General features: G+C 40.3%; 3 protein-coding genes across 5 annotated transcripts; 1 reads left to right on the top strand and 2 right to left on the bottom strand.

The window, feature by feature from the left end:
* Positions 1-8: 8 nt before the first annotated feature.
* On the bottom strand, positions 9-14,422 carry pdcd11 (programmed cell death 11). 2 transcript variants are annotated; one of them, XM_085460150.1, is made up of 36 exons: positions 14,314-14,422; positions 13,895-14,017; positions 13,087-13,230; positions 12,751-12,915; positions 12,282-12,443; positions 12,082-12,202; positions 11,729-11,904; positions 11,500-11,607; positions 11,173-11,385; positions 10,939-11,063; positions 10,793-10,853; positions 9,986-10,132; positions 9,613-9,864; positions 9,382-9,507; positions 9,105-9,299; positions 8,780-8,950; positions 8,467-8,680; positions 8,162-8,311; positions 7,729-7,841; positions 7,128-7,627; positions 6,952-7,014; positions 6,584-6,680; positions 6,311-6,400; positions 6,123-6,225; positions 5,455-5,632; positions 4,588-4,644; positions 4,373-4,495; positions 4,128-4,250; positions 3,719-3,884; positions 3,325-3,441; positions 3,076-3,222; positions 2,648-2,898; positions 1,350-1,518; positions 1,086-1,239; positions 624-789; positions 9-471 (listed from the first exon to the last, which is right to left on the bottom strand). In XM_085460150.1, the coding sequence occupies exons 2-36, from the start codon at positions 13,994-13,996 to the stop codon at positions 300-302; spliced, it is 5,421 nt and encodes a 1,806-aa protein (XP_085316276.1). In that variant the 5' UTR covers positions 13,997-14,017; positions 14,314-14,422; the 3' UTR covers positions 9-299. The 2 variants fall into 2 exon arrangements, with proteins under 2 accessions (XP_085316276.1, XP_085316277.1); XM_085460151.1 differs by having other exon boundaries at positions 3,076-3,219.
* A 119-nt stretch (positions 14,423-14,541) lies between these two features.
* Positions 14,542-16,946, top strand: atp5mk (ATP synthase membrane subunit k). The gene is made up of 4 exons (XM_085460156.1): positions 14,542-14,625; positions 15,809-15,913; positions 16,053-16,146; positions 16,837-16,946. Exons 2-3 carry the CDS (start codon positions 15,827-15,829, stop codon positions 16,140-16,142), a joined length of 177 nt encoding a protein of 58 aa, XP_085316282.1. The 5' UTR covers positions 14,542-14,625; positions 15,809-15,826; the 3' UTR covers positions 16,143-16,146; positions 16,837-16,946.
* An 11-nt stretch (positions 16,947-16,957) lies between these two features.
* On the bottom strand, positions 16,958-24,511 carry taf5 (TAF5 RNA polymerase II, TATA box binding protein (TBP)-associated factor). 2 transcript variants are annotated; one of them, XM_085460154.1, is made up of 11 exons: positions 23,924-24,511; positions 22,215-22,440; positions 21,805-22,120; positions 21,417-21,580; positions 21,129-21,264; positions 20,642-20,762; positions 20,436-20,565; positions 18,242-18,406; positions 17,915-18,092; positions 17,578-17,755; positions 16,958-17,454 (listed from the first exon to the last, which is right to left on the bottom strand). In XM_085460154.1, exons 1-11 carry the CDS (start codon positions 24,342-24,344, stop codon positions 17,240-17,242), a joined length of 2,250 nt encoding a protein of 749 aa, XP_085316280.1. In that variant the 5' UTR covers positions 24,345-24,511; the 3' UTR covers positions 16,958-17,239. The 2 variants fall into 2 exon arrangements, with proteins under 2 accessions (XP_085316280.1, XP_085316279.1); XM_085460153.1 differs by having other exon boundaries at positions 22,215-22,443; positions 23,924-24,510.
* Positions 24,512-26,754: the final 2,243 nt, after the last annotated feature.

Genomic DNA, 26,754 nt, shown 5'->3' with positions numbered 1-26,754 from the left:
TCAACGAGTCAACTGACAAAGGTTTTATTGAAGCTTTTATAAATCTGTTCAAACAGTCAGCAATCATCATGACATGATTTACTCATTATCATACAAAACTGTTGTTTTATAGACCCACAGTATTGTAGCATACAAGTTCAACACTCAAGAGTCCACAACTATTACAAAAAACTTAATTACAAGCTAAAATATTGGTCATTTTGAGGAAAATGCTCCTCCTCATCTGAGGATACAAGTACACAGCAAGTCACGTGTGTCCACCTGCATTTATAAGGTGTTTGCCTGCATATATCTGGACTTTACTTGGTACCCTCTGTGCCTTTAGCCTCCACAAACTCAATGGCCTTTTCTTTTACTGCTTGGATGCTCTGAGGGGTGCCATGTGTCTTCTCGTATTCCAGGTAACGCTTGAAGAAGAACTTGATCTTCTTCACAGAAACACTCAGGTGGATCACTCGATCAAAGAGCGCTCTGAAAGAGGCAGAAGTTGTAATACAATATTACACACTTATCCATCTCACATGTCAGTTCTTATGAGTGTGTAACTGTTTAGGAACACAGACGCTATAGCATATGGAATAACGTATGGTAACCATGACGATGAAAAGAAAGTTTCTGTTCACCTGATTTCCTTCTGCGATCCATGTTTGACCATGAGGTCGATGAAAACAGACCACAGGTCGGTACGTTTTGGGTATGTGCTCAGGACTTTGTCAAACATGTTGCGACCTCTCTCTACATCACCGTAACGAAACTCCAGCTGAGCGAACTTGGCGATCACATCCACACCTGAGAGAAGAGGATGAGAACACAGAAAAGGTTACGTCCTGTAGAAAAACACAGCTTTGACAGGTGAAAAGAATGGGAATTGTTAAAAATATTGCATCAGTTTCAGTGCTAGTGGTGGTGTTGGGTGGTGGGATGCAACTGTATAAACAGCCACCCTAATATTTAAGAATAACTGCAAAAACCATGAGCGCTAAGTTATTGGTGGACAGCATACATTAAATATACATAGGAGGTATTGTACATACAGACGCTATGATCACTTTAGTATGACAAGATGTTTAAACAGGCCCTCTTACTTTCTTTTGGAGGGAGACTCTTCAACGCCCTCTGCAGGAGATTACTGGCAGCATCACTCTGACCCTGCTGAAGCAGGAAGGTCCCATAGCTAAACCATACTTCCTTATTCTGACGGAAGCGCTTCACCATCGTCTTATACAGGCCCTCTGCCTCCTGGGTACAAAAAACCCCCACAATGAGTCAACAACACACAGATCGTGCATATATCAGATGCTTATTTAAATATGCATACCTAAATATTTTGGTATTTTCTGAGAAAGTACCTTGATTTTGTTGGACTTGGCGTAGATCTCAGACAGCTTCTGGTATACAGGCATGGGCTCACAGAACTGCACTGCCCGCTCAAACACCTTCTTGAGACTCTCCTCTGTGCCATACATGTTCTCCAGGTTCAGCAGGGCCACCCACACATTCAGCTTCTCCTGCTCCTCCCTGAACCACAACAGGCACAATTTTACACATCTAACCATCTTTAGTTAAATTGTGCACAAACTTTCTTGCAACTGGATGCAGAGATCGCTTTATCAGTTAAACAAATTCAACTACTCATTGCTGTAGCTGACTGGTTGACTAAACTACGATTATTTAGTCAACCATTTTTAGAACAGACTTGCAGCATTTGGGCGTGTAAATATAGTTCAAAAGCTGCTGCAGTTAAAAGTGAACGTCAAAGTGCAGAAAAAAGGTGATCTGAATGCAGAAAGGCATTCATGTGAGAAAGGCTGGTTTGACTATTTTAGAAAGCACATTATTAAATGCCTAACACAAAGCAGTGAGTAAAGAGAGGACTTGTGACCAGAGAGAGGAAAGCCCCTGTGCAACAGAGCCATTGTTCTGACAGCATGTCTTTGTTGCCACTTCATCCTCGTGCATATGAGTGTGCTTGATAACTTCTGTTTAACTTGTTTTTGTGACTAGTTCCTCTCTGTTTAGGTGGTGGCAGCAGGGGTTAAAGTCAAAAAGATAGCTAAAGCTTTAACAAAACCTTCACTTGTTCCTGATTCTGCCTCCCTACTTCCACACATCTCCTTGACTTCCTTGAACCTTGCTAGGAGTAAAGTTTTTGAAGCTCTTTTTTGAACTGAGGAATTCCTGCCATATTTCAGGCCTGCTTATTGAACAAAATGACTGGGTGTGCATCAGATGTTAGTGAGATGGTCTCTGCCTATACACATGCCCCTTGGGAAAAAACCTTAAACTGTTCTAAAGCGTGCCAAACCACATGTTTACTGTTATATACTAAGGTGTCAAAACTCATCAGGGGAGGTCGTCAAATATCTCCTTTATCAGAGAAAGCATTAGCATGAACTGACTCAAAACTCAAACTGCTTCTAAATCCAACAGAAAGCCTTTGGGATGAGGTGGAATAAAAGAACTGCACCACAATAAAAGAACTTCTTATAAATAAGCAGCACCTGTGTAACACTATGATGTCAGTACCGCAATGTTTCCAGCACCTTGCTGAATCTCTATCATACAGACTTAAGCCAGCAGTACTGTGTGCCACGTGTAACTAATAAAGTTGCTAAGTGCGTGTATTCATCTACAAGTCTACCATTACCTGAAGGAGATCATTTTCAGGGCTCTTTCAGCGACAGTGCGGGCCTGCTCGATCTGTGTAGCCTGCAGATGGTGAGCCATGAACTGGAGCCACAGCAGCGAGCTGTTGGGTGATGCTAGGAGCAGACGCTCGAAGGCAGCTGCATCCTGGGGCCGCAGGTTTGGATCCATCAGCTCAGCCTCTCTCTGTATCAAAGCCTTCTCTGCTTCCTTTTTCTCCTGCTCTTGCTCATGACGAGACTTCTTCTGGGGCTGGGAGGCGGAAAGAGCACATTTAAGGTAAAACACAGGAAGGAAAAGGAGATGGGATAGAGCCGAGAAAGGTTGAGAATGGATAAATTATGAATGAGGTCTTTTAAGGGGTAAACTGATGTGCTGAAAGTTCTGTTTCTCCACTAACTAAGAATGTACATCTTTTTCTTTTTTCACCTTAGTGCTTCCCTCTTGGTCTTCTCCATCACTCGAGTCCTCCTCCTGCGCTGCAGAGGCAGGCTTCAGGGAGCTAAGACCCACATCCCAGGAGAAACCTGCTGTCACCTGCAGTCTAGATGGACACGATGCACTGGATGTAACCTGCTGAGGGAGAGAACGTATTCATAAGATTCTGGTTAAGTGTATTCAAATCACCCAATCTATGGAGATTTACAAGACTGTAAAGGTTTATAAGCAGTTGCTTACTTTTGCAGGTTTTCCTTCATCTTCCTTATCCTCCTCTTCTCTGAAGTACACCTCTACTCCACTATCATTATCATCAGTTCTTGCCTTCTTTGATTCCTTCTTCTTTTTCTTTGAGATCTGCCAATGAAGAACCATTAAGACCCACGTAAACCACAATTCAATACATATATAAAGTCACCTAGGCAAAGATCAGTGCAGGATTTATTATTGTCAGACCCAAAGATGATAAATGGAAGATGAAAAAACAATGGCCTTGTTTTTGTCAAAAATGCAAAGTGATGATTCAAAAATATCAGAGCATAAAATGAAAGAGTTAACAATGTAATAAAAAACACAAGGAAATGAAATAAATTTACATGTGAAAGTAAAAAAGAAACTGAATGTGTCTTTTCACCTCTTCGCTCTCAGATGCTGGGCGTTTCTTGCTCTTCTTATCTTGTTTCTTCTTCTCCTCTCTGACGAGACGCAGCGGCAGACCGAGCGATTCTGGAAGGACGTCTGGCTTCCCGGTGTCCTCAGGGAGAAGCGAGAGGTTGATAAACTCCTCCTCCTTGTCAATACTGAAGACAAGAATAGCAAAAACTAAAATGGTAGGATGGCAGTTTGGAGTCTGAAAATAGTCCCTACCTAAAGCCGTCCCAGAGAACTTCTGAAACTTGGTATGATAATGAACTTTTTCCCTTTTATTTTTAAATGCTACATTAATGGCAGTTAAGATATAATTCTAAGCTGGATCGGTGTAGAAAATTGGTAACAAAGCATAAATTCTGAAGAGTGATTTCTGAACTCTGAGCTGACTTTACCTGAGAATTTTGGTGGTGAGCAGGGCGTTGGGAGGCAGGTGCTCAGAGACGATTTTGTGATTTTTAACAAAGTATTTGGTGGTTTGCTGGAGCTCAGCTCTTCCAATGATGCTTCTTGACAACCTGAAAGACAATTATATAGAACAGTAAGAAGATATAACAAGTAAGAGCAGAAATGTTAGAATAAATGTTGAAATGTTTCTAAAAACAATCATTAGTTTGCTGTGAATGGATCTCTTAGTTACCTGATGAAGACTCCCTGCTCTCCAACAGACTTCACATAGCCTCTGATGATCTGACCTGCCTTCAGTTTGTTTACAGACAACACTTCTGGGTCTTTTGCTGGCTTGGCCTTGTCTGGGTTCAGCCTGGAGGAACACATTATAACACGATACATTTTTATTGCTTTATTAACAAAAATCATCACAAATCAAACTTTTACAACGATGCCTTCTCATACCTTGATGGTCGCAGAGACAACTGCCACTTGTCATTTTCATTATCGAGAAGGTAACACCTGAAAAAATATTTTAAAAATATAAATATAATATAAATATAAAAAATAATCAATATTTACTTCACAGTCACTAAACATGTTTAATCAGAAAGTCTTGAGATTAAAGTTGTGATGATATTTTAATATTTTCATGTCAGTGACACATAACTGAATTCTGCAGACTGAATTTTGACTCCACTTCAAATAACAAATGTGCTTGTATTGACTAAACCACTGAAAAAGGTTTTTTCTATTTAAGCTGGCACAGCAATATTACAGCTAATAAAAAAGAGAAATCCACAAGGTAAAGTGTGGGTTGACATATTGAATTTAAAAAAAAAGCTGAAGGGAAAACAGAACTTCCAGGTGCTGCTCCAAAAGAAAAGTTCTAAAAAAAAATAATTTTTTTTAGATCTAACTTTAGCTTTTCAGATTTTTGCTCCACAGATGTGGGCCAACGAGTGTCACATTACTGTAACAGCTGGACAGAGAGAACTGAACACTGCAGCAGACATCACAGCTATGATGAAAAATCGGTTTTTATAAGAGAAGAAAACAGGTTACAGTTAAATCTACTGCTGCTGCAACACTTGCATTGTTTTATCATGCAAGCTGATGGGAGCTGTAGTGTTTCAGTAGCCACTAAATAAATATAGTTTAACGTTGTTACACTCAAAAAGTTTTAACTCTTAATTTGCTTACTGGTAATTTAGAAAAACAATGAAATAAATGCAAAAGTAAAGTTTGCACTGGATAACAGAAGCTAGTGCAGATTAGCTTAAAACTATTCTTTTCTGCACACGGTCTATAACAGAGATCATCCACACTGACCTGAGAAACTGATCCTTGTTGTAAACAGCCAGTGGGTTTGGCCTGTAGGCATCAGCAAGGTCTGTGACAGCAACAGTCCCCATGCCCCCAAAGGGAAGTTTGACCAGCAGGCCAGTTTGTGGCTGAATATTTGTTACTATCCCCAAAGTAATGCTGCCTTTCTCCAGTTTATGGACACCTGGAGAAAAAAAAAAAGGAATCCAGAAATTAAATTAACCCGATTTTATGTGATACAGATTTCAAAACTAGAAGATCCAACAACAATAACATAACACAAAAACTTTAGTAGCTAAAAATGGAGCTAAATCAACAATGAAGTTAAGTTACTTCAGTTACTGCTAACTAAAATGTTAACCTGTTATGTTACACTTTCACTAAAACACCTAGCTAGGCTACTTTAGTGCTTATATTGAACTTATGCTGTGTCACTACTACTATAATGTTGCTGCTGCTGCCACCTTGTGGCAATAGATTCAAACTGTAACTTCAGTAGTCTGATAGCAGCTTAATGGAACAGGAGGATGCAAAATGCCCTTATTTTGGTTTGCAGATATTTTTTTAAATAAAATAACATTTTTTCTTTATCATTATAAATGTCATTATTGCACATTTCCTAGAAACATCTTAATCTATATGTTGAGGCTATATCGTCCTCATGTAGCTCTTACCTGTGAGTGACAGCACAAAGCGATGAGGAGGGAAGCTCGCTTCTACCACTCTGGCACGGACTGCTTGGCCCAGCTTGTACAGTTTCTCGGGGTGGCCGATATCCTCAAATAAGCACAAAGTGTAAGATGATTGACCTTTTACAAATAACATTTGCTCTTCCTATACATTTGCAAAGACACAAACTTACTTTAGGATCAGTGGTCATTGCCAGCAGTTCAACCGTTCCAGAAACACTGGGATCAGTTGTGACTTCCAAAGACTTTCTGTCTGAGTTAAACTGGCGAGAGAAACATGAAGACATTGAAGAAAAAAGAAAGAGGACATAAATTCCAAGCTTGCTTTTTGGCTTTCTTTTTCCTTTGAAATTGTTTTTGGATTTTTTAAATGTACAATCACTTCAAGTTTGGGGCAAAACTTGTAAAATAATATAAAGCCAGCCATCTCGATCTTCAAAGCTTACCTTTGATACAAAGCATGTAATTTCCTCCCCAGCTGTATAGCTGCTCAGTTTTTCTTTTGCTGTAACTGGTTTGAAATCGACACTCTCATTCAGTTTTCTACAGAGAGGGAAAAAAGACCAAAAAGATGAAAAACAGAAAAAGCACAAAATATGCAAGAGTTTGGGGAGGGTGAAATTCCCAATGAAAATTATAGTGCAACAAATTTTACTCATTTTAAACACATGTGCAATATTTTAGTAACAGAAAAGGCTGGAGATGTTAATGTGTGAATGATGGTTGTTTGGATATTTTAGGATTAAATAATGATCAGGCTCAGGTGACGCAATATAAAAACCAGAATGCAAGTTTATTTGTGTTGTACATTTACCTGGGTATCAGCGTAAGCTCGGAAATGGTGTATGTGAACTTTGGATGGGAGAATGGCAAGAATCTGAAACAGAAACAGTTGCGATTACATCTACATTACTACATAACACAAAGAAAGTGAATACATATCATATGTCTACTCCAACAGGTAAAATGAGGCACAACAGCCATCATTACCTGTGACTGGAAGCCTCTCGTCCTCCGATAACCCTGGCGGTGACCACGCTGCCCACTTTCACTGATGACGTGGGGAAAGATCCCAGGCGCACTTCTGCAGGCTCCACCACTTCAGACACATGCACGCTACCTGAGCTTCCATCCTCTAAGGTAACCTGGATGCAGGTAGGTTTTACTGTCCGCACCGTGCCCTGCAGGATTTCACCAAAGCAGTGGCCCTTGCGGCCAGTCTGGTTTTCTGAAGCTGTGCGCTTTCGCTCTGGCATACTGCGCTCCCACGACACCAAAGGGAGCCCTTGCAGCTCTTGACAGCTGGGTTCAATAACTTCAGCTGACAAAGTCATGCCCGCCTTCAGCTTCTCTGACTCAGACAGGAATATCTCATTCAGGTGGCTGCAAGTCTGGATCACAGTCAGCTGTGCCGTGTCACCCAATGAGATGACGGCAAAGTCTTTGTCTATGTGCTGCACCATTGCTGTGTATTTCAACCCTTCAGCCAGCTATAAAAAAATTAAAAACATTACAATCAAATGGTGGATTTATATTTTTATAGATCTAATTTAAAAAAAAATAAAAAATATATATATATATAAACACTCACAGATTTCTTCTTCCCCATCACCTTGGAAAGGATAGAGACATGGACACAAGCAGAAAGCATGTCAACATGAAGGACAACTGCACCGACTTTCTGTCCGTTGGTCAGTTTAACACCTGCAAAAAATACAGTTTTTGGTTACATATGAGCTCATCTTTCATACAAAATACCTTCTCTGTAACCTCCTGATGTTATGAATCGGTAAACTTCATACTTCATCTGTTATTAGATATAATATAATATTGTTTTGAATATTGTGAAAACAACATACACACTAAATAGCTCACCCGTCTATTTGACCTTGTGCTTTTGATCCACAAGTTCCAACCAATTTAATATTTTCTTCAAAATTAAAGCTTCACTGACCAAAGCAAAGCAAAAAATAATAATAATAATAATATGAGAAATATTTAGTTTTTTCCTGTTCAGTACATACCCATCATGTGGTGCTTATTGGCCAGAATGGTAGCACCAATCAAGGCATCAGACTTAAACGTGGCACCGGTGTCATTCACAGTATCCACAGTCAGCTTCAGTTTCTGTCCAACAGACAGAGCAGCCAGCTGCTGCTGAAGTTCACTGTTATCTAGAAAAAACAAAAACAGGAACTTAAGTCTCACTAAATGTCTGGAATTCTGCAACTCAAATCTTATTTGGCCTTTCGTGGGTCTATAGCTCCCAGCGTTTATTGACACACTTAGCAAAAGGCAACTATTTATATCTAATTGACTTCACACATACCTTTCATAACCAACATTTCAGTGACTGCTCTTCTCTCCTGAAGACCATTAATGAGTCTTGTCTGGGCATCCCCCTGTGGTGATATGACCTCTGAAATCTTCAGTGTGACCAGGAATCGCCGCTTCTCCTCATCGAGGTTTGTCACTTTAGCAATGACCGTCTGGCCAACCTGGAAGGTGTTCGTCGTATCTCGGATGAACTTGTCAGTCATGGCCTGGAAAAGCAGAAACATTTGAAAATTTAACCAGGAAAATATATAACTGTTATACAAGTATGAGCCTTTCAGTTTACAAATTAAAAGTTCTTTACTTACTGATTTGGGTGCAAGTCCACAAAGGCCGTATGGAAACTCCACAAAGACACCATAGGGCATGATATTTTTGATCCAGCCAACCAGCTGAAGTCCAACAGTGATCTCAGAGAAATCTTTGGCAACCACTCCTTCCTCCAGTGACCATCTCACTGTTGGTTTCTTGGTGAGAGTCTTTAAATGAGAAGCAGCTAAGGAAACACACATTTTTCAAAATAGATGATGTATGAATTTCCCAAGAGGACATAGTGAATCAATCAAAGCTGAGTAAAGGTCATCGGGTGGTCAGATCTGCAAAATATCTGCAGGCTACTGAAAAAAAGGATACAATATTCTGCTTGTTCTTGCTTGGACAGATGAGTTTTGAGATGATATCTCCTTCCTGCAGGCTCTCCCACAGCAGAGGGCAGTTGGACATGTGATCAGACAGGTGGCTCATAGGCAGTACAGCATGGATCTCATCCGGGAGGATGGCCACTTCCAAACCGTTGAGTGACTTTTTCAGCACCTTTGCATCCAGCCTCTACAATAAATAAGACAAATTAATAAAAATAAGACAAAAGATTATATTTTCAATTGAACACGCCACAGAGACGACTTCTTACCTTCCCCACTTCACAGTCAAACTCAGGTTTTTCAGTCTCCTCATTTTCTTTTTTGACCACTGCCTTAAATGAAAGCGCCATCTTTCCCTTTTCAGGATCACACTGAAGAACTTTAGCCTTTACCACCTGGATTATCAATCGAGACCAGCAAACTTGTGAGATACATCACAGATACAACACAAATCAAGACCATACAGGAATCTCAGTGTACATGACATTCGATCACCTTACCTGCCCAACGTAGAAGATGTCCTCGGGACGAACGATGGGCTCAGAGCTCAGCTCACTGAGCGGCACCAGACCCTTAACCCCATTGTAAAAACGGACAATGCAGCCAAAGTCTTTTACGCTCACGATATAGCCGTGGGACACACGACCAGGACGAGTGTCATTATAGCTCAGGAACAACGGCAAGGAGCTTTCAACCAGAGTCTTTTTTCTGGTCAGGTACAGCTTCTTATTCTCTGCATCTACTGACAGCACCTGAAGACAAAGTGTGCAGACACAAATATTCAGTGGAACAATAAACAGCAAATCAGCGCTCACAGCTGAAACTTCACATCAGAAGTTTTATAGTTGTTTGTTAGGGCAGAAGTGCACTTACCCGACATTTGACCTTCATGCCCTCCATGTACTTTTTCTCCGGATTCTGCAGGACAATGTCAGACAGATGGGTTCGAGGCACCAAACCTTTAATGTGGTCAGACAGATGCACCACCATCCCATGACTCAGCAGGACTGACACTGTCCCCTTGGAGAAAGAGAAACATTGAGAGAAAAGAATGTAACACAGACAACAGGGAACAATAAAGAGAGGTGAGGATTTAACTGTGCACAGTTTAAACCTTCCGTTTCAGGCTCATTTACAGCAATTCTAACTAATGTGCGTCATCTCTCCATTCAGCATCACTATTTTAAATTATTAAACTGGAGTTCCTAAGTCAAAGATATTTTTAACATATCTGCCAAGGAGAATTTCCATTTCTGGTTTGACGCAATAAAAAATTAAACTGAGTAGACGGATTTTTTTAAAAGGGATATTTTGGGAAATACACTTAGTTGCTTTCTTGCAAAGACAAGTTCCAAAGTAACCTCACAGCAACACCGCAGGTGTGGTCAAGAAATAGAAACAAGTGATATTTGTACCATTTGCTTCTGTATAGAAACAAACTTATTGTGTAAGACTTAATACGTTACTTAATGAGTTCATTTGAGTGAGTGTTAATTTAAGTTTTCTCCAAAAACAAACTAAAATTTGTCCCAATAAGTAACAGACCATGAGTTTGCTTTTTGCCTAATAAAGTCGATGTTATCCTCTTAATGCATTGAAAGACTTCATTGACTCAAACTTTCATAATCAAAAGTTACATGTAAGCCAAGTTTCCAGCAAAAGATGATTCTCTGTTCCTACCTCCACAACCTGACCGGCCTGAACATCATGGTATCTGTAAAAAGGCTTCCCAATCACACTCCTAAAATCAAAAGAAGAGAGGCATGCAAAGATCAGAACAGTGAAGCCTACATTTACTGTGGACACTCAAATGAAGTGTAACATACCTGCGTAAAGTAGCAAAATGAATTTGCTCCATGGGGCTGAAGTCCAGGATCCTGCAGATGTGCTCAGGCTGGGCAAACACTCTGTTTTCATTAGTTTGCTCATTAGACTCCTTCAGGTGGTTCCGCTGTCAACGCAGACAACAAAATGATCTCAATCTCATCTTATGAAGAAAAAATATATAAATACAAGATTTATAAAAGTTAAAGTTTGTCCAAAGCATCACGCTGACTTACATGTACAAAGGCCAACGTTTTGTCCGGAAGTTCCAACACTCCTCCAGACAGGTGGTGCATAGCGGTCATCTTGCACTCCTTCACCACCTCTCCAATCCGTTCCCTACCTGCAGGAACGGGCTCAATCCCAGTCTCAAGATGAATAAGGTGGCTGCGCAGGCTCATTCCCACCAGACGAGTCTGTGGCTCGATGTACAGCACGCGCGCATTCACCTGAATGGATGGATGCAAAAGGAGGTTTGTACTCTCAAATTATCACATGGCATCAAAATTTCTAAACACCCATTTATCATAAGCGCTGTGTTAAACATGCCAGGTCTACTTTACCTGAAGTCCCTTAGTGTAGCTGGAAGCCCGTTCTGGCTCCATGTGGAGAAAATCCACCTGGCCATTAAACGAGGACAGGAAGTCCAGGATCAGGCCGTGTTTGGTCACCTGCAATACCAACATACTGGCTTTTACATGCAGTTCAGAGGTTATATTTCACTGGTGATTGTTTCATGTTGTTTTAGTAGCAGAACACATATAGCGGATAACATAAAAACACTGTCTTTACCTCCTTGATGGCAGCTTTGACCAGAAGGCCAGGAAGAAGTGTTGTGAGGTTCCAGCCCTGCTTGGGTTCAGCACAAGTCTGAGCAATCGTAGTCAGGTTAGCAGAAAGCTGGACCACGCGACCATCATTCTTCACCTCTTCTACTTGGGAAGTCAAATACTGACCCACTTTCAGCTCTGTACATGTGGAGAAACCACAAATGCTTGAGAGATCCTTTTAAAAAAAAAACAACTGATTACATTTGTTTTATAAAAACTGAAAACATCTGCAATGTCCTAATGAAACACAACCAAATCATGCATGAAAAACAAAACAACTGTTTCCCAAAATGAGCAACAAGTTATTTTCCATACCTTGAGCATTGTTGTGTTTGAATTTCAGGGATTCCTTAGACAGAAAGGCCTTGGTTCCACTGACACCAATGTCAATGATGTAGCCGTAATCCTCCACGCTCTCCACACACGCACTCAAGACCTACACAAAAGATACAACAATTTCTGTAAATGCAGGTTTGATGGATGTTTTTAAACAGTTACTCTCACTAACAGCTCACCATGCCAGTTTTCAGTCCACTCGGGGTCAGACTTTTGTTGACCAGTTTTGGATTGATTGACAGCTGGATGCTAAGCGAGCCTCTCTTCGTTACATCCAACTTGGCAACCACACACCTGAGCACCATGCCGGGGTAGAAAAGGTGTGGCAAAGAGCAGATTTCCTACAAAGTATAAAGTAATTAATATGGCACTTTTACAGACCTAAAAGTCACAAAACGCTGCACAACAATTAAAACACAGTTAATACAGAGTTACTATGTATGAGGGTCAGCTAACACATTTTGAGTATGTGAGCGAAGACGGTGTTATAGAATATACAAATATAGAAATGTTGTCTTGATTTTTTAAAAGATTTTATGAATATTGTGGACTGAATTACACTGTTGCACACTCACAAGCAGAAATGTCCTCAACACCAAGACAATTCAAATCTCCTACAACATTCTGTTCATTACTATATAGGCCAACCTCTGTGTCAGCTGAGTCCAGCTGCTCACTCAGCAGCTTGGTGTATGAATCGCAGATGTTCTTGATGCTGAGAAAGCCTTGCAGGCCACTAGGCAGGCTGACGGTCACCTCAAAGTCTGTCACCTCTTTCACACAGCCTAGCATCAGCATGCCCTCCTTCACATCCTGGGAAAAAACACACACAAGCCGTTACTGAGACGAGCATCCTGCAAGAGCTTAAAAAATTGCTTAAGAGTGTTATTTTTTTTAGATGCAGAAAACACAGAAGAAATGAAACGTAAAAAACCCATTCAAATACTGTATATGTACTGTAGAGGTTATTGGGAGATTGATTACCTTAACATGCAGAATTTCCACACATTTGACTGGAGCGTTAAGTGTCAGGCCAACTTTCTTTTCCTCTGCCTTTTGCTTCTTGAGCTTTTTGCTGTCATCTTTGGCTCCTGCCTTTCTTTTCTTGGTTTCAGCTTGCTCATTAGACTGCAAGAGAAAAGCAAATTATTGCCAAATGTGAAATATGTTTTAATAATACACTCTAGTGTTGTAGTATACAATAGCCTATTTAAGACCAGGTGACATCAAGGGATTTTTTTTTTTTAAACAATATTGGCCTAACCTCATAGCTAAGGAGCTCGGGTGTGGCAAAGAGCAGATCTCTTTGCCAGGTCTGTCCTGTGCTAGATGCATCAGGGGCAGTAACAATCAATTCTGCCTCACTGATGTCTGTTTCATTTATAATTTGATTTGCAGTGGAAGCCACAGAGTTTCTGAGCCAAAACAGAGCCAACTTTGAGTTGAGAAGTACTTCTGTGCAGAAGTGATTCCAGATGCAGAGTAGCAGAAGGGCTGGGTTAGTGATATGGACGGCTTCACTGTACATCTGGCAATGCCTCTCCACAAGATGTAGGCAGCAACACATTCGGGTCAACAAAAGATAAATTCCAATTTAATTTTCATTTGTACATGCTATTGTCACATTACAAAAAAGGAACTCCGAGTTGAAACTGAATAACTAAAAAGGATTTCTTGTGAAAAACATACCTGTGGTTATTAATTTTGATCACTTTTGTCTGCACTCTGAACCCAGATCAATTCTTTTTACACTCAGTAAGACAGACAAAAACAGATGGAAGTTAAAATCTACCTGAAACAGATTGTCCGCTTCTGTTCGATGAACCACTGTTTTACTCCCAGTAGACTTCTTTGCTGTCCCTCCTCGAGGGAAGTCCTCCACCGCCGATGCCATCTATGAAGTTCTTTAAGACGTCTAAGAAAAATAATGTCGCCATTATAAAAGACATCTAATTGTTATTAGTTCACATGTGCACAAGTTTCAAATCACTGAGACTGCGAGAGCCAGATTATTTTATTTAGTGATAAAAGTCCATCTGTATTCGTCGATCTAATCACTCCAAATGCACGACATTACGAGCTAAATAATACCGGGTATAAAACGAACAAACACTAGCAAAAAACCTCCACTGGACTGAAGATTTAAATATATGATGTATTGCTGTAAACGTACATTTAAATATACAATCAGAATCATGAAAGGTTTCTTACATTAAATCTCCGGTTTGTGGCTATCCAAACTCACATGCTGTTCAGCAACACGCCATGACCTTAGCCCGGAAGAAAAACTCCGGTGGGCGTTTCAAATTTTGTCCAATGACCGCGAAGAACGAATAATTGGCACCGACTTTAGCCATTCAGTGAACGCTCTCGGCCTTAAATTTGAGTGACAGTATTTTTAACAAATAATGGCGCAGTCCTAGATCGCTGACCATGGGCGGGACTTCCTAGCGAGTTTAGCATTGCGGCCTCTGCTGAAGGGCACCTGTCTCATTCTGGTTGTACTGTGCTCGAGTGTTTAAGGTAAGCCTCAAGACCTTGAGAAAGAAGTTGGACCACTTACTTTGCTTTGAGCAGTTATAAGTAGAGTCAAGTTGTCTTTACAATGCATCTGTGATGTTGTACTGCTTAAGCCATGGATCTGAAACTAATAAACTACCTAGCAAGCTAACCTAGCAAGCTAACGTTAACTGACTACAGAGTGTGCATTACTCGCTAAAATGTCTTGTATTAATGCATTTGAATTGCAGCGTTGTTTAACCAGAAGCAAAACCTGGCATTTTAGGTGTTCATGCGAAGACATGTCCTTCACGTCGGTCATATTTTAATGACGTACCATGTTGGGCTAGCAACTATAAAGGCTGTAACTTCTCTTATGTAACTATGCTGGTACTAATTTTAAGTAGCTAATTTACCGATAGGTTTTTTGTTGTGCATCAGAGTAGTAGTTGCAAACGTGCTCGAGCTCCCCCTTCTCAAATAACACCCATAAAGTCTACCCAGTACTAGGAATTAATTTATTTTAGCTATAGTCTCTGTTAGGACCTTGATGATTTCTGAATTCACCTCTCTCTACATTTACAGAAAATGATAATATGTCGTGTCATGCCTTCTCTGATCAATAGCTCCCAACCAAATCACTACCATTAAATAGAGACATGATTTACTTACAAAGTGTAATAATCATTTGGGAGAACTTGTTCTTTCAGCAAGAGTGAAAATGGAGTTTTAGACGATGGTAGTGAGATGGTTGCGTTAACAGAAAGACAGGTGGGCAACCTGGAAGTGGGAGTGTTAAAGATGTTAAAATTTCCATTGGGCGTAACCAGGATGGACAGAATTAGAAATTATTATATATCTGAGGGACAGCTCAGGTTGAACGCTTTGAATACAAAGTTCAAGAGGGGAGGATAGGATGGTTTGAGTGTAGAGAAGAGGGTGGTTAAATTGAGAATAAGATGCTGGAGCTGCCAGACAGGAGGATAAGAGGAAGATCACAGAGAAGATTCACAAATGTAGCGAAGGAGGCTATGCAGAGGTTTGGTGTGACAGTCGAGGATGTTAGGGATAGGGTGAGACGGAGGCAGGTGATGCACAGTGGCAACCCCTAAAGGGAGCATCTGGAAGACGTTATTTTTCTGTACAGTCAATATATCTGCTTATCATATAGTATACTAATTATTTATTTGCCATTTTTCTTGTGTAGGACCATCTGATATCCATCATGGCAGGACATGACGCTGGAACCCAGCACCAGTTCACTGGAATTGCCAAGTACTTCAATTCATACACAATCACAGGAAGGAGGAATGTGAGTTGTGTATATAAACTGCTTAATTGTATAATTGTTTAAAAGCAAGAAGCTCTACGTCCCTGCTGCTGTCATACTTTGTCATACTGCATTGCTCACAGCATTTATATACCCCCCCCCCCTTTTTTTTTTTTTTTAGTGTGTTTTGGCCACATATGCTAGCCTTGCAGCCATCGCCCTTTTCTTCAAATTGAAGCCTAAGAAAAAGCCTGCTGTCACAGAAAAGTGATTATGTAAGTATGTTAGTCTTTCTGCTTTTCAGTGTTAACAGTCTGTAGGCAAGCAACCAGCCACCAGCTTTCCAAGTACTATGGTCAAGTCAAATTTTAGCAGAACGTTACTGTTGTCATTAGGTGATTTATTTCTTTTAAATATATCTGATTTTCAAACTGCGATAGTAACGCTTCACTACTCCCTGCTAAACCAAAACATTGATGAAATTCTGATTGTTAGCTTGAATTATATTTTATTACACAGAATTTTATTCTGCTCTTAATGGTAGAATTTATGACCCATATTTATATGGTAATATGGAGCTGTAGTGAAGGAGGATATGCAGGGGGTTGGTGTGACAGAGGATGCTAGGGTGGGGAGAGATGGAGGCTGATAATCCACTGTGGTGACTCCTGAAGGGAGCAGCTGAAAGAAGAGTTATGATCCATATTTATCACCCATGCTTATTCTGCTTATCTATTACTACACTTGCATATTTGCACTAAATGTGTATTTTGTCTGTGGTATGCAAACAATGTTTTTTGCTGTGCATAAAAACGATAAATTGCTAACGAATAGAAACTCATATCTTGCTCGTTTTGAAAAGTATTGGGGAAGCAACTCGTTTACTCTGCCACATGTGAAAGTGTTCTTTGGCACCATGTTGTAGTTATTCAGTTGAATTGATTGACTCTCTTTTGTCCTTACAGGCTTCCATTTGCCCATCATTTCAAACAGCTTGGAATGGAAAGAGCAGCTGGACATGCTTGTAATGAAATTTGAGTGTTTGGTTTTCCAATGTTAACAATAAAAACATCTATGCCCAAAACATAGAAAACACTTTTCTTTATTTACAGTGTGCACCAGTATAAAAGACTATAATACAGAAATGTCAGCCATGTATTCAGTAAGGCTGTACTCAACACAACGACTTAAACATACAGTCCTCTGTTTGGCTCTCATAGTTGGCTAACCTAATTTGTTATGCTAGCCAAATGTAAACTGATAAATAGTTATTTTCACTGTGCCATAACCTTCCTCAGTTACTTCTGGCAGTCAGAGTTTTGCATAATTTCTAGCTTCCATTGATTATGTTCTCAGAGGGAAATAGTCTCAAGGATTGAAGGCTCCAGCAGCCAGAAGCAGGTTCCTCCGGGTGAAGTGAAGGTGTATAACAGGTGTTGATTTAGTCGTGTAGGTGCCTAGCAGAAGCTCCTGGGAGTTATCTTGTAAATGGATGTGTCCCGTAGCTGCCGTGAAGTCATCTGTTTCCAAGTCATCGAATGCTTTCATTACATCCCACAGGCGAACCGTGTTGTCCATAGAACCTGGAAAACATTACACTTTGTCACTCTGGCTATAGTGCATTTTTGAGCCGTGACCATGTCATATCATTTTTGTTTGAGGTTAATCGCTTGATGGAAAAGTATAAAGAAACTTGCAACACTCACCGGAAGCAAGGATTTCACCATCCCTGCTGAACCTGAGGGAATAGATGGTATCTGTGTGGCCCTTGAGCTCTCCCACCATCAATCCATGGCCAATGTCCCACAGGAGGACTCTGCCATCAGTGGCCCCTGATGCCAAAAACTTCCCATTGGGGGAAAAAGCGAGTGAATGGATGGGACCCTGGAAGATGACATTAAAATATTAGATTCACAGATGTTTAAACAGCATTTACTATTTCTAGCTGTGCTGCACTATACATCATTACATGAACAATTATGCACATTTCAATATAATGTGACTAAAATGACATTTTCTAAATGATGTCTGTTGAACTCTAACCTTATGACCAGTGAAGATGCGCACACAGTTTCCACTTAGGACATCCCACACACGGATGGTACGGTCAGATGATCCTGTGGCAACATAATTGGAGTTTGGGTGAAAACGAGTGCAAGTGATGTCAGCCAGGTGACCAGAAAATATCCGCAGAGGCTGGTAGTGATCTGTCGCCCAGAGTCTGTTAAGAAAGAAGAAAAAAAAAAAAAAAAAAGAGCAGAAGGTGGACCAATGAAAAGCACCTGTAGAAGGAGCCAATGTGGATCAACAACAACATGATGTTCCAATATGCTATCAAATAATTACAAAACAAGGTCTGAAGTTTCTTACCGGGCTACCCTGTCATGTCCTCCAGACACAAAATAGTAGCCATAGGGGGAAAACTGCGTGTCCCACACTGGGTAGTTGTGCCCTTTGTAGGCCACCAAACAAGTAAACGTTAGGAGACTCCATAACCTTACTGTACCATCTTCTGAACTGGACAACAAGTAGTTTCTGAAAAGAGAGAAACATTTTCATGACATATACAGCTTGATCTGTTGTATAAATAAATAAATAGTAGGGGTGCAACGATATTCGTATCGATATTGAACCGTTCGATACAGTGCTTTCGGTTCAGTACGCATATGTATCGAACAATACAACATTTTTAATTTATTTGATCAACTTTCCTTCTGACGATGCTGTCTGTGTTGAGCGCTCAGTGGATCTGCGCTCGACAGTGCAGCCTAGGCGGAGTAGTCGAACGCAGATTCACTGAGCGCAGGGCAAGCTAGCGAGACGAAAGCTAAGCTCTCCTTGCAACATGGCAAATTTAACCTCCTCCACCCTCATTCAGATCTGGCGTTTGGAACTATTTTGGTTTTCATGTGACGTATGACCCTGAAGGTAAGCGCGTCATGGACTAAAGTAAAACAGTATGTTGGATGTGCCACGCAATGCTCAATTACATGGGTGGGAGCTAGTGTGTTAGCGCAGTTAGCTCGTTAACGTGTTGGCCGTCCAGCCCCATGCACGGGGCGATCGGCGGTAGCTCGTTAACGGAGATTTGCCGTGTTGTGGCGTTAAGGTCATTTCAACGAGATTAACACTGACAGCACTAGTGGGAACACAACGAATATGACTGCACATTTACGCCGACATCATCCTAGTGCAAAGACAAGTGGAAGCAGACAAAAACAACAAGCACGCATGCTACAAACTTTACCCGAGTCATTTAGACAGCTGTTAGCACATGATCCTCCTTATGGGGACCTGATATGTTTAATATGCTGCTGAGAATATAGCCCAGAAGAAGCGGATAGTATAGCTTTTATTTTGGAAAGAGCCATTTCTCTGTAATAAACTCTCTTTTCCAAAGATGAGTGATTCCTCAATCAGATACAGGGCTCGCAAAATCGCTAGCCCGACATCCTGGGGCTAGCGATTTTTCCAGTCGGGCTACCAAAATCTATCTCTGCCCTGCCCGTCGGGCTATCGTAGGAAGGAAAAATATATGTCAATGCTTTTGCATTCTTTCAGAAATGTAGCTGGGTAATTATGTCATTGGCATCGGTGAGCCACTGTCAATATGCAACATATTGAAATCGCGTTTGAATTTGCGCTTGTTTTTTTGCTTTCACTTTGCAATCGCGCGAACTGTGTATAGAGAGCGACAGCACTGATTGGTGAGTGATGATAATTTGTGCACCAATTCCTCTGACATCGTCTTATCAATCGTTAGCTTACTATGCAAACATGACAAGTGAAATCTCCCGCAGCAAGCTTAAACATGTGAGAGGTTGATCGCGCAGAGAATCGCTGAGCGTTATGTGAGTGCGTGTGTAAAAGCAGCAGGATATATATTTCAGTTCTGCTGAGCCAAATAAGACAGGTCAGGGTGAAGAAGTGACAGCCAAAGAAAAGCTTACCACAAAACGGAAAAGTTATGACAAATCAGACTATAAGGCAAAAAGAAAGTGCAGCTTTATGGTTTCATGGACAAAAGAATTTCTGTGGCTGCAATATGACGAGCTATATAACCAGGGCTGCACATAAGTGGTCCGCAGGTGCGCATTCGCTGTCAAAATAAAAAACGCGCACAAGATAAGAAGTTGCAACGCGTGTTTGCGTACATAAGATTTTCAGGAGGACAGACATTTGTTTAGAACTCTTAAAGATGTCCAAGAAGCTCCTTTAAGCAATTACTGTGATGTTCCTCCACCTCCAAAGAAATGTCAGGAGTCCGAACCACAAAAGAAGCACGTATTCTCGAAAAACTAGTTGCAGGAGGTGAGCTGGCTTCAAACAAATGATGAACGCACAGAGATGTGGTGCGGAATGTGCCGTGAAAATTTAATAAATGACAAATTTAAAAGGCATGAACATTTTTTTGTATCGAAAAAATATCGAACCGTGACACCAAAGTATCGAACCGAACCGTGAATTTTGTGTATCGTTGCACCCTAATAAATAGTGTAATTTTTAAAGGATTTAACAAAAAACATGTAATCTCCATTATTGTCAGGTGGACGAGTGGCTCTACCTGTCCGGGCTGAAGCTGATGCCATACACTGGTCCACTGTGTCCATACATTATCTTTGATTCGCTGGCCGTCTTCTCATCCATGATCCTTTCCAGCACATCGTCTGACTCTTTGTCAATCAAGTTCAAGTCTTGAAAGAAAATAGGAAAAAATTCAAGGGCAATGTTTTAGAAAAGTAAAGATGTTGTCAGTATAAAATAGTGTACCTGCTGCAGACTTGACTTTGCGGAGCTTTTTCGGTGTGACACTCCACACTCGTACTGTGGAGTCAGCAAAGCCTCCTGCGATCAGGCTGGAGTCATCAGTGAAGTCCACTGCAGTCAGACCCTTAAGGAAATAAATACAATTAATTTATGTCATAGTTTTCACTGCTTCAATGCACAATCATTAGAGGTATGACAATTCTGAAACTACGACCGATATCATATCCAAACACCCACAATCAGAACGCAATCCTACATATTTCCCTACACCGGAAACATAATGAGGTTTTTTTGTTTTTTAAATTCATCACTCATGAACAAGTCTCCAGGTGTGGGATAAAATTATTTTTTCCCCATTTTTATTTGTCCCCTCTATAGGAAAACATAAGTCAACTGAAACTATGGCCAAAAAAATAGGTATTGACTAACCATCATTTTGGAGAACTGCTGCTCCTCTGGCAAACAAATTAAATGCATCATAAAGCTTTACCTGGTATGCATTGAGAAAAGTGTAGAAGCAGACAGAGGGGAGGTTATCTGATCCTAGACGAATCCTTTTCGTGGCCTCCTTCATGTACATGATCTTGTCCAGCTTGTCTGAGTCTTTGAGTTCTGGCAGGGGTATCCTAAATAAGACACATTTTATCAGACCTCTTTCTGTGTTGATTCAAAAAGCATGACTTTGACATTCAAAATATATCTGACCAAGAAGATTAGATTAGCCTCTACAGTAGTGTGCAACAAACACACAGCACAGTACTGTGTAAACAATCCCTACCTATTCTGTGAAGGAGCATTTGGATCCTGCTTTTTGCTCTTGGAGCCCATGCTGTCCTTTTTTGGCTTCTTCTTCTTGGGTTTACCCTCCTCATTCTCTGCCTCCTCATCCTCATCATCAAGGGGCAGCTCAATTTCTGGTTCCTTCAGCAATCCATAGTAAACCTTCACATGGTGAGTGACAAAGGAACAAGGACATGTCATTTCAAAGGTTTTGGTATATAAGTGTAAAGAAACATGAAAAGAAGACAGAAGTAATTGCTCAAACTGGTGGCAGATACATGTGAGGCTATCTTAATTTTAAAAAGCTACTGGATGCCCTCAGTATAGGGTCATGGGTTCAAAATTCAAGTTGTCAAACGTCCAAATGTGTGGCGTAAAAATCCAACCTTAGTTTTATTGGCTTCACGCTTGGCCTCTCCTGCCAAGCTGCCAGACATTGCATCTATCTGGCTCTTGCTGCGTGGCATGCCATCAAAGATATCAATGTAGAGGTGCTCTTGGATAATATTCCAGATCTGGTTGTTCTGACGCTCCTGCAAGTGTCTCTTCAGCAACTGATAGGAGTCGCGGGAGATACGCAGGACAAACTTGCTGGTGCGGAAGTCCAACAAAGTCTCGTTGCCTCTCATGTGCTCCTTCTTTGTCAAGCCAGATAAAACACGCAAGTCCTCTTCATAGTAGCACTCCTGGTCCCCACTGAACCTGAGAGGGAGGTGAACATAAAGAAATAAAGTTATTAAGGTGCACGGAAAATGGAGTGTGGTTGATATTTGGAATAATGTACAATTAGACTCACTTTTCAAAGAAGGCCTTAGCCTCACTTTCATGGTTGTTGTACACCAGCTCCAGATACATGTGGACAAAAAGTGGGTAGAAGACCTGGGACAGTTCAGCTCTGTGACAGTCCAATACTGTTTCTATGAACTTTTTGAGGTCACTGTAGTAGACCTCATAAAGAGTTGGATCTCCCTGCTGGCTGTAAGCTGACAGTACCACACGGACATCTGGCTGGTCCTCTGCAACTGCTGATGAAGAAGTCCCAATGAGATGGGTTGTATTAGTAGTGTGTTGGTTGTATCCACGTGGGAAAAATCCTTTTTAAGATTACCTAAACTGTCAATGTAACTACAAAGTAAATACAACTTTGCCTTTTTTAAGACTTATTTTTTACCAACAATGCACCACCAATGCTCCGAGGTCAATGATCCCACTTTATACTGGTGATTGCTTTTTAACTGACTGATAATATTAAAAACATTAAAAAAATCCATCCTCCTTTTGTCCTGTGTCATCTGACTAGTCGCCCAAATAGAATGTCTTGCATGATTTTTGCATTCCATATCCTAAAGCTTTGCACATTTTATTCCACAACCCCTTTATTTTTTGGCACGACCAAAATACATGTGCACAATTCTACATCAATTTGTCCACAGTCTCCAGCATGCAGCATTCCTCCAAGTTTTTGAAGCTTAAGAAAACAACAACAACAAAACAGATCATGTTAAATTCTCTCTGTATCCTGGAGTTAGTGGCCATGCACTGTGTTTTAAAAATTAAAGTTCCTTCTTAAATTTGTTCCTTCTTTTCTTTTATCCTATTTGTCTTTAATATACAGAAAGGACGTCTTTCTGCATGACCTTAAATCTCTGTACAAAGAAGAGATTTCTCTGCGTTTTCTTCTGAAATACCTCAATAATCTCATTTTATTTGATCAGTTTTATCCTCCTCCTCACAATAATACCTTACTTATCTTAGGTATCAAAATTGTTCATCTTCACCTAATTCTAATTTTTCCTTCAGTCTTTCAAAACCCAACATATTTTTCCCCCTTAAACATTGTGCATATTGCTGCGATGCCTTTATTTGCCCAGTGCTTGAACTTTCTATCATGCATGCCAGGTATAAATCTCGAGTTTGATGCGAACCACCATAAAAATTCCGTTTCCAAACTTTTCGATTTTGCAGTGTATCCCTCCCATCACCAATATATCAAAAGTCTGATTGATACACTTTGATGCTTGGTAAAGCTAAACCTTCTTTTTCTTTAAAAAAAAACTGCAGAGTTTGTATCTGACCCTGGGTTTCTTTCCACCGCATATAAACTCAAGTTTGCCTCCTTTTTTTTTTTTTTTTAAATTTTAAAGGGTATGATCAGTTAATAACAATATATTTAGCTGTTTCACTTTCTATTTGCAATTAGACTTTCACATCATACACGGCATATTATTACTGGTATCATCACATTAAAAACACATTATCACTGCAATCGCTTCACTGAATGAACACGAAGTAACCCTGCCGTAAAACTTAAAGCTATATAAACTTCGAATATGTTAGTACTCGAAGTTAACACACCCTGTAGTAAAGAAGTGCTTAACTCTTAGCGCTCTGAGCATTATCCCTAACTGATACCACTACATTAGGCTGTTGTGTCAGACTCGTGGTTGATCAGGAGATGTTTGTTAAGTGTTTCATACATAAAAGCGGCAGCTAACTGTACTGTACCTTTCGTTGGCGCCTGGGCTCCGGCGGAGGATGATCCGGTAACTCGGCTGAGAAGAGAGCTCACATCCCCGCCTTCTAAGTCCACAATACCGGCAGCACCTCCCGATCCTGCCCCGGCCGATTCAGTTGCCTTCGGGTCCAGTGAATTTTCCGGTAATCCCGCCTCACGACGCAAAATCTCGACGGACTCGATGAGTTTGTTCTTTTTGAGGAATTGCAGGACTGCCAGCAATGTCTGCTGGTCCTCCGGGGTAACCGCGGCTGTTTGTTTGTTGCTTCCAGTCGAAGAGCCGGAGCCGGGAGACGCAGAGAGCACTCTACCATCGTTAGCATTGTTATTTCCAAAGCCATCGGTTGATGGTTCTGTTTTAATGTCCGTTTCTATGTCAGCGTCGCTCATACCACCTTGTACGGCCGCCATTTTCAGAATGAATTGCGCATGTGCGACGTAAATCAACGGAAAACACTAACCGTACAAGACCAAGACATATGATTGGTTCTTACCAGTGAGCGTGGTGTTACAGAAGTCCCGCCCTTCGAGTGAGTGTAGTGTAGCGGTTTACGCATTAGGGAGCGGAAGGTCGCCGGTTCGATTTCAGCTCGAGATGAAAAACTGATTTGAGGTTTGCGTTTGGAAGGGCAGCTGATGTCAAAAGTCTGCCGAATCAAACATATGGAATTACCTGCTGTGGCAACGCCCACTTCATAACTTAATGCTATAATGCTATAATAATATAAATATAAGTATAAATATCTAATTGTACCCCAGCATAAAGACTGCATTCACAAGTGCATAGGTTTCACCAGAGAATTGTTATGTGTATAGAGTGACAAAATAATCAGTACTTTGTTTTGCCAAAGACGTATCTATCTTAATAATAATAATAATAATAATTATACAATCCAATTTATATCATTTTTTACCAGTTGGTGGCACTTTGTTCCCACACAACAGCTGGCCAGCGTCCCAGCCACCTCCTTGGACAATGTGTTGCTGCTATGAATACAATCTGGTATTCTTTTTAATCTATAAAACATTGGTGAATGAAAACAAAGTGAAAATTACTTTGCAAATTTCTACGTCATCTCCTCAGTTACACTGTTATTAATATAGATGTTTGTTGATACATCAATCTTCTGCACCTTTACATTATCTTATGATCCATCTGCCTCTTTTATTGACATACAATATGAGTCTTCAGAAAATGTGTGACACAGTAAGATGAGGTATAAGTAGCATTTTCATAATAAGTGACAGCTTGTATCACTGAGGAAACACAAGAAGGACAGTAACTGTGTATGAGTATGAGTGGTGTTTTCTTTGCATTCTGCTGAGTCCGAATTTTTGTCCGAACAAGACAGCACACCTTGCTTGAGCGAACAGTCTGTCAATGCATTCATGTACAGCTGACTGTGCATCTTTTGAGGCAGTTAATTTGTTTTTATTTCAAGGAGCCTGTCAGTAAAAAATTAGAACTTGATCTTGTTTCATTGTGTCTCTGCTGGAAATAGTGCAAAAATCTGGATTTGTTTGTTTTTTTATTTGACTCCACCCTCAAGTATAATACATGTACTGTAAATACAATAATACTGAGTTCTAACAAAAAATGAACACAAACATGTACTTGCAGTCTATTATTGAGTATAGCTCTGGTTGTAACTGATCTCCACCTTATAAACCTGTGTAATGCATTCTCGACATTAAGACTTTGATAACTCAGCAGCAGGTTCAGCACGCAGGCTACAGTCGATTTTAAAGACTGGGACAAAAGAAGGGTTCACGGCACAAGAAGCGTTGTATAACACTGCGGCTATGTTGCTCCTTGTGGAGGAGAGATGGGGGTGGGGTTGGCTGGTGAAAGTGGGAGACATACATGTGAACACCAGCAGCTCAGGGTGTGGTCATCAGCACAGGGCCATTGTAAAGCTGCTAATTAGAGAGAAAATCCATTCCTTTCTGTGGTGTAAAGATAACAACATTACTTTGTAGGCTGACATATTTTTGTTTTCATTTTCACTTTAAAACACGTCAGACTGAAGGTTTTTGATCTGTAAGTGACTCCTTCATATAGCAAGTTACAAAGCGCCTGATTACTCATGCGCAGCCATATGGCTTAAATTTCCAGTGCCTGCGTATCTATAAAGGAAACAGCGGCATCTGCTTTTGTACTTGTATTGAATCCCTACAGTTTGTGGTTGTGCTTTTTTCCTTTTTTGTTTGTTTGTTTTTTGAAATGACAGAATAATAGTTCTACTAGGATTAATGTGATCTGAATGAAAATCAAATTAGGATGTGTAAAAAGTAATAACGAGAGAAATCTCCTCTAGCTGTTTTGATGCTTCATGATTCTTTACAGATGTCGACACCGATACGATTACTTGAGGTTTATTCGTCTAAAAGTGGCTATTATGGTAAACTGTCTCTGAAATAGGTACAATATATCACCTAACATTACTTTTATGCTCACACAATGAAGCATAACAGAATTTTTCTTCACTATGACAACAGTTTTACTGCAAAATAAATGCATTTATATTGCCTTTGTCTACCTCTTGTGTTATTTAGCGAAACATAATATGAGTAAAAAAGGTTTAGTAGTGTTTATCAGTCTGTGTTTACTCATTAAAAATGTTTTCATGCTCATTTCCAGTTTATTTTTTATAAGTTTCAGTGTTATTTTTATTTTCTGTTGTTTTAATAATGGCGTTATTTGTCAGATTGTAATATTTAAGAAATTCAGAACACTACTATCGTACAACACAGCAATACTATCCCTGTCTCAGTAAATAAGCGTACCAAAGCCTACCAGTTGTCAAAAATGTCCCATAAG

Source organism: Copadichromis virginalis, linkage group LG6, assembly GCF_057382275.1.
Source record: "Copadichromis virginalis isolate Kocher_CV1m ecotype Utaka linkage group LG6, C_Virginalis_male_GT1.1, whole genome shotgun sequence".
Lineage (NCBI taxonomy): Eukaryota > Metazoa > Chordata > Actinopteri > Cichliformes > Cichlidae > Copadichromis > Copadichromis virginalis.
This window is presented reverse-complemented; position numbering and strand designations above follow the sequence as displayed.

Coding starts and splice junctions, on each gene's coding strand:
- pdcd11 (XM_085460150.1), bottom strand. CDS start 13,996: ATGGCATCGGCGGTGGAGGACTTCCCTCGAGGAGGGACAGCAAAGAAG. Junction 11,386..11,499: donor GCTACACTAAGGGACTTCAG/GTAAAGTAGACC, acceptor CCATCCATTCAG/GTGAATGCGCGCGTGCTGTA. Junction 11,064..11,172: donor AAACGTTGGCCTTTGTACAT/GTAAGTCAGCGT, acceptor CTGCGTTGACAG/CGGAACCACCTGAAGGAGTC.
- taf5 (XM_085460153.1), bottom strand. CDS start 24,344: ATGGCGGCCGTACAAGGTGGTATGAGCGACGCTGACATAGAAACGGAC. Junction 18,093..18,241: donor GGACATGACAGGGTAGCCCG/GTAAGAAACTTC, acceptor CTTTCTTAACAG/ACTCTGGGCGACAGATCACT. Junction 17,756..17,914: donor GCATCTTCACTGGTCATAAG/GTTAGAGTTCAA, acceptor GTCATCTTCCAG/GGTCCCATCCATTCACTCGC.
- atp5mk (XM_085460156.1), top strand. CDS start 15,827: ATGGCAGGACATGACGCTGGAACCCAGCACCAGTTCACTGGAATTGCC. Junction 15,914..16,052: donor CAATCACAGGAAGGAGGAAT/GTGAGTTGTGTA, acceptor TTTTTTTTTTAG/TGTGTTTTGGCCACATATGC.